At 32.9% G+C, this 5,281-nt stretch overlaps 1 protein-coding gene across 4 annotated transcripts in view; it reads right to left on the bottom strand.

The window, feature by feature from the left end:
• Positions 1 to 3,239: 3,239 nt before the first annotated feature.
• The window catches only part of LOC131958314 (tyrosine-protein kinase JAK1), a 20,371-nt gene continuing 18,329 nt past the window's right edge, over positions 3,240 to 5,281 (bottom strand). For all 4 annotated transcript variants that reach the window (XM_059323282.1, XM_059323281.1, XM_059323283.1 and 1 more), the window contains 2 exons: positions 4,606 to 4,787; positions 3,240 to 3,944 (listed from right to left, as the gene is read on the bottom strand). In XM_059323282.1, the coding sequence (XP_059179265.1) occupies positions 3,590 to 3,944; positions 4,606 to 4,787 (537 nt within the window). In that variant the 3' untranslated portion in view covers positions 3,240 to 3,589. The remainder of the gene's footprint in view (positions 3,945 to 4,605; positions 4,788 to 5,281) is intronic.

Here is a 5,281-nt window from a genome sequence, read left to right as displayed (position 1 = left end):
TAATTTGGCAATATACATAAAAAAATTTGGCAATATACATCATAAAGTTAACAATATTAAAAATAAAGCAAAAAATGTATGACACTTATTAAAGCCAGGAAAGTTTAAAAATAAATAGTTTACAAAACATGGCACCAGAAGTAATTATTACAGATAAATTTGTGAATAAAAAAATAACAAAGTAATTATTACAGATAAATTTTTGAATATAAATAAAACAAAGTAATTATTACAGATAGTTTTGTAAATTAACATTAACAAAGTTATTATTACAGATAACTTTGTAAATATAACAATAACATAATACTCAAATCAATTGAATAAATATATAAAAATTGTTACAAAGAATACAATTTTATGAATTGAAAAAAATTACAATTATGCTTGGTGCAACAATTATGAGTACAATTAATTAAAATTAAAAGACTAGTACAGTTTAAAGCAGTTTAGTTGCTAGTATAATAACATTAACGTTGTAATACATGGACATCTTCAGTGGATAATTCAAACAAAACAAGGGTGTGAAAATTAAGTAAGTTCAAGACAGAAAAATTGTCTACTGCAGTATATAGATAAATATACAAAAGATTATAAAGTAGTTTAAGTAAACAGTAACAAATATTATTTTTTTAGAGTAAAAAAAAACAATTACCTATAAGAGATTTGTCATTGATATATAGGAAAATGATTAAAATGGGCACAATGTATAAAGCTTAAAAACTAACTTTTATAATTTAATAAATGTTAAAAAGTAGTCATTATGTTTTTTGAAAAGGCACCTCTTAAATGACATATGGAATAGTATTAGATATCTCCAATTGGGAATAACTACAAATCGTTTTAATTGCAAACAATATGATGGTGAATCGCACTAGAATCACAAAGCAGCATCACAAAGCTGGGCCAGGGGTGCTTCCCTCAAAGGGCGGGAGGGGGGGGGGACACTCTAAATTACTGCATGGGGTATCACCCAACCTAGTAATGCCAGTAAAAACTAGTATTCCAATCATTTCAAGAATAGCCACTTGGGTATGTTGAATAAAATAATGTTAATGCTATATACAATATATACAAAACAAGGAGGGTGATGAAACAATTTTTTTGAGTTGCATAGTTGCAGTTTTACTGAGTAGCGAAAAGACTTATGTTAACAGAAATAAGTACTTTAAAAAAACTTGTCTCATCAGGAGATGAAATACAAAATAACAAATACACCAAACTGTTAGAATAATTGCCATTTTTCCCAAATTAGCAATACATATGGCAATATTGCAATGTTACACAATTTAGCATGTATTGGATAGAAAACAAAATAACTTGTGTCATCACAAAAGCTGGATTAGTGGCTTGTTAACCCACTCACACGGACTAGGCTGTGACAGTTAAAGTCTTGTGGCCTCTGTAAAACAACATAACTAAAACTTCATCCCAACTGGCATACTCAGTTTGAAATAAAAAATGGTAAAAATAAGCTCTTATACTTATATAAAATTAAACCAATTATTTTTTAAAATATCAATCAAAATAGCTATTCTTGTGTTGTTTTTTTTAATACTTAGGTTAGATTGCTGTTGTTACTTCAAAAATAAATTTTGTAAAAAGTTATCTGCAAAACAAATATATGCACAAATTTACAAACACCATTTTTAAGTGAGGCCACATGGAAAGGGGCTTAAGTATACTTTTTGTAAAAAAAAATTTAAAGAGTTATGCCCCTTTTAAAATTAAATTGCACCAGTACAAATTATACACTGAATTTTCCCTTCTGCAAAAGCAGAGGCGTAGCTAGGGGAGGGCGGCCGCCCCGGGCGCCGACCCTAGGGGGGCGCCAAAAGGGGTAGAAAAAAAATTAGAAGCTCATTTCAAGCTGCAGTTTTGAATTATAAACAGTCAAAGTAAAGAAATTTAATGGCTGAGAGCCTTTGCATACTGATTTAACTGTTTTCTACCTTGATTGTGTAACTGTAAAACTTTATCTTTAAGAAACAGTGACCGGAAAAACTGCTTTCCAGCTTTCCCAGATGGGGAGGGGGGGGGGGGGGGGGGTCTTTTTCGAAGACTAAAATCGGAAAAATTCACACCGGATTAAGGAATAAATAACCGATATCACTCAGAAAAGAAACCAATTGAACTAAAGCGTATTTTACGATTGTGTAACATAAAAAAGAGTTAGTGACGTTTAAAATCCGCTCTACCATTTTTGTCCAAGATGGTGGGGCGCTTTTTTACTAACAAAAATCGCAGGATTTGTACTGGATCGGTTACTAGATAACTCTTTTAACACTTAGAAAAGAAATCAATTGTATTAACACTTAATGTACGATTTCACTACCCAGTTTTGCTAAGTAACAACACGACTAGTTCTTTGTACGAATCTTACGATTCTCTCAACTTGATCGTGATAGATCAGATACTTTTACTTGATTGCATTACATCTTGCCTGGATCACTGCATTAAAGAAAAATAAATATAACGGATTCTTGTATCGCTATCCGATCAGTAAAATAGCAGACTGTCGGAGCGGGTGGATGGGAAGCGACACTCTTTGCTAAAATTTTAAGAGAGAAGAAAATTAGTATATTGTACTGATTATTACTTTGTTCAACAAAACTGATAATTCAAAATTGCAATATTGGCCTACTATTATCGAAATTGTTCTAAAGACACGACCAAAAGTAGACCAAATAAGGCTTGCACCTTCTACAAAATACACTCTAAAGCAGTGGTTCTTAACTTTTTGGAGTACCGTACCCCACCAGTTTCATATGCGAAATCACCGAACCCTCCTTATTAATAGTTGTGTATCGTCCACAATAAAAAAATCCGATCGTGATTCAAATGAGTCGGCTGTGTGTCTTGAACTCCGCGGAAACCCTGAGACTGAATTACCGAACCTCTCGGGTTCGATGTAGCCCACTGTTCTAAGCTCTTTTGATTTTCTACTATTAATTCGTTTCGGCATCTTAAGGGGAATTTAATTGGCGTCAAGTGACGTTTTAGTGAACGAAAATAAGCGTAATTGTTAATTTTTTTCCAGATTGTCGCACACACAAACACACACGCATATATATATATATATATGTATAGGTATATATATATATAGGTATATATATATATATATATATATATATATATATATATATATATATATATATAATTATATTTATATATATGGGGGGCGCCAAACTGAAAGTTCGCCCTGGGCGCCGGGAGGGGTCGCTACGCCTCTGTGCAAAAGGATCTAATTAATGTAAACTAATGTAAATTTTCCACAATTTTTCAAAATGGTTACGAAAATTTCAGTGTTAATTCAATGTGAAATTTTGCACTAAGATCTTCAGGCTTTTGACCTTATCAACAGAATCATTAACTGCCTAGGCACTATGATTTTTCTTTCATCTGAGTGTAAAAAAAGGCACAAGCTAAAATTGTGTTTACTAATGATAGTGATAAAACAATCCAAGTCTCAGCCAGTCCACACCACACCACCACACAGGAATAAACTGAACGCTAGAGGCTCTTTAGATACCATTAGTACCAAACACTGTAACAGCTTCACATTTACCAACAACTTCGCATTTACCAACAGCTACGGCCCCGCCTGTGGAGTTGGAACAGTTAAATCCTGGCCCTGTAAGGCTTTAAGTTGCAAGACAAGTTCCACAAAAGCTGGTCGTTGTTTGGGGTCCAGCTGCCAGCACTTCAACATGATGCTGTACAGTTTGTCATGGATGTAGGGCTTCTGAGGCAGGCGAAAGCCAGCATGGTATTTGGCATACAGTTCATCATGGAGGTTATTTTTGTTATGAATTTTGCCTATTTTAATTCTTGGGTGAAAACCTTTATAGAAGGCTTCCCAGATGGCTATCCCAAAGGAAAAGACATCTCCTTTAGTTGTAAATTCTGATGTTGAAGATTGAGAACTTAGGCATTCTGGTGGCATCCTGTGGACAATATAATTATAAAAATAAAATTAGGTTAAATGGAATTTGATCACATAAACTATGCTTAAGTGTTGTCCATAAATGACGTCACACTCATAGGGGGAGGGGCACCAGTAAAATATATACCAATGGTTTGAATTTTTTTTTTAAATATTGTTTTATTTTTTCTATTTAGACGGGTTTGGAGCATGTACGTGTGCATGCACATGTGAAGTTGTTGGGGTTCGTATCTCCAAAAAGGTTAAGAATCACCCAGTTAGTGTTCATGAAGTTGTGCAGCATGACAAAAAGAACACACTACCCACTGATAAAGCCAACATATTTTTTTTTGCTAACTGTCACCAAAATTTCAACAAGCCTTTCAACAAGTTAACTTCCATAAAAAGACACATTTTCTTGCAATGCAATGCTAAAATTACGTATAAAATTAAAAAAGTATAGCAATCTTCTGCATAATATATTTTTACATCATTATACTTGCTTGTTATTGCGAATCATAAAGAATCATTATAACACAATGCAATAACACTGTAGTGTTGACAAGATATACGTCATCCACTTTTCCACCTCGATTGCTATAAGTCTTTCATTATCCACTTAAGGAATTAGAACTTACAATTAGGCACAGTGTTCATGCGCAGTGACAGGATAAACAACTTACCAGAGAGCAGGTAATGTAGATTCAGGTTTGTTTCTATAAAACCGATACTTCTCTTCCATGTTACGTGCCAAACCAAAATCTGACACCTTAGCAACTACGTCTGGTCCTTGTTTGGTGAGCAGAATGTTACGTGCAGCCAGATCACGGTGGACTATTTCTTTGCCACTTAAATACACCATACCCTGTCAATAACAGGATTAATAATTAAATTATATGAATAATTAAATTATACTTAATATTATACACAAATATTAGCTATCGTAAAATAATTTTAAAAATCAATAGTGGGAAAGCTTCCTGATTGTATTTTTAGGCCTCTGTAGAGAATAAAATAATCTGAGAGAAATTTCTTTAACTGAAAAACTGCATATCCTTATAAATAAAGTGGGAGTGATCTCCCCTAAACTTTCTTGATTCTTAAAACAGGGATGGCAATTCAAATGCATTGGGGATATAGACATTTTTAAAAAATTAATTTTAAAATATTTAAATTTTTTAAATAGAATAAAAACTTGTAGAAAAAAGAATTGCGCACCAAATGAACAGCAAATAATCTGTGAATAATAGTGAGGAACAATTGGAACTTTATAAAAAAAAGACAGAGGAATCAAGTTAAAAATAAATTCATAAGTGCTTTTTGAGAAATCTGAAAGAGGATAAAGAACTACTTCTGGTC

This window comes from Physella acuta, unplaced genomic scaffold (genome assembly GCF_028476545.2).
Source record: "Physella acuta isolate Inbredline_101_S28 unplaced genomic scaffold, ASM2847654v3 ptg001316l, whole genome shotgun sequence".
In the NCBI taxonomy this organism is placed as follows: domain Eukaryota; kingdom Metazoa; phylum Mollusca; class Gastropoda; family Physidae; genus Physella; species Physella acuta.
Note: the sequence above shows the minus strand (reverse complement) of the source record. Positions and strands in the feature narration are given on the sequence as shown.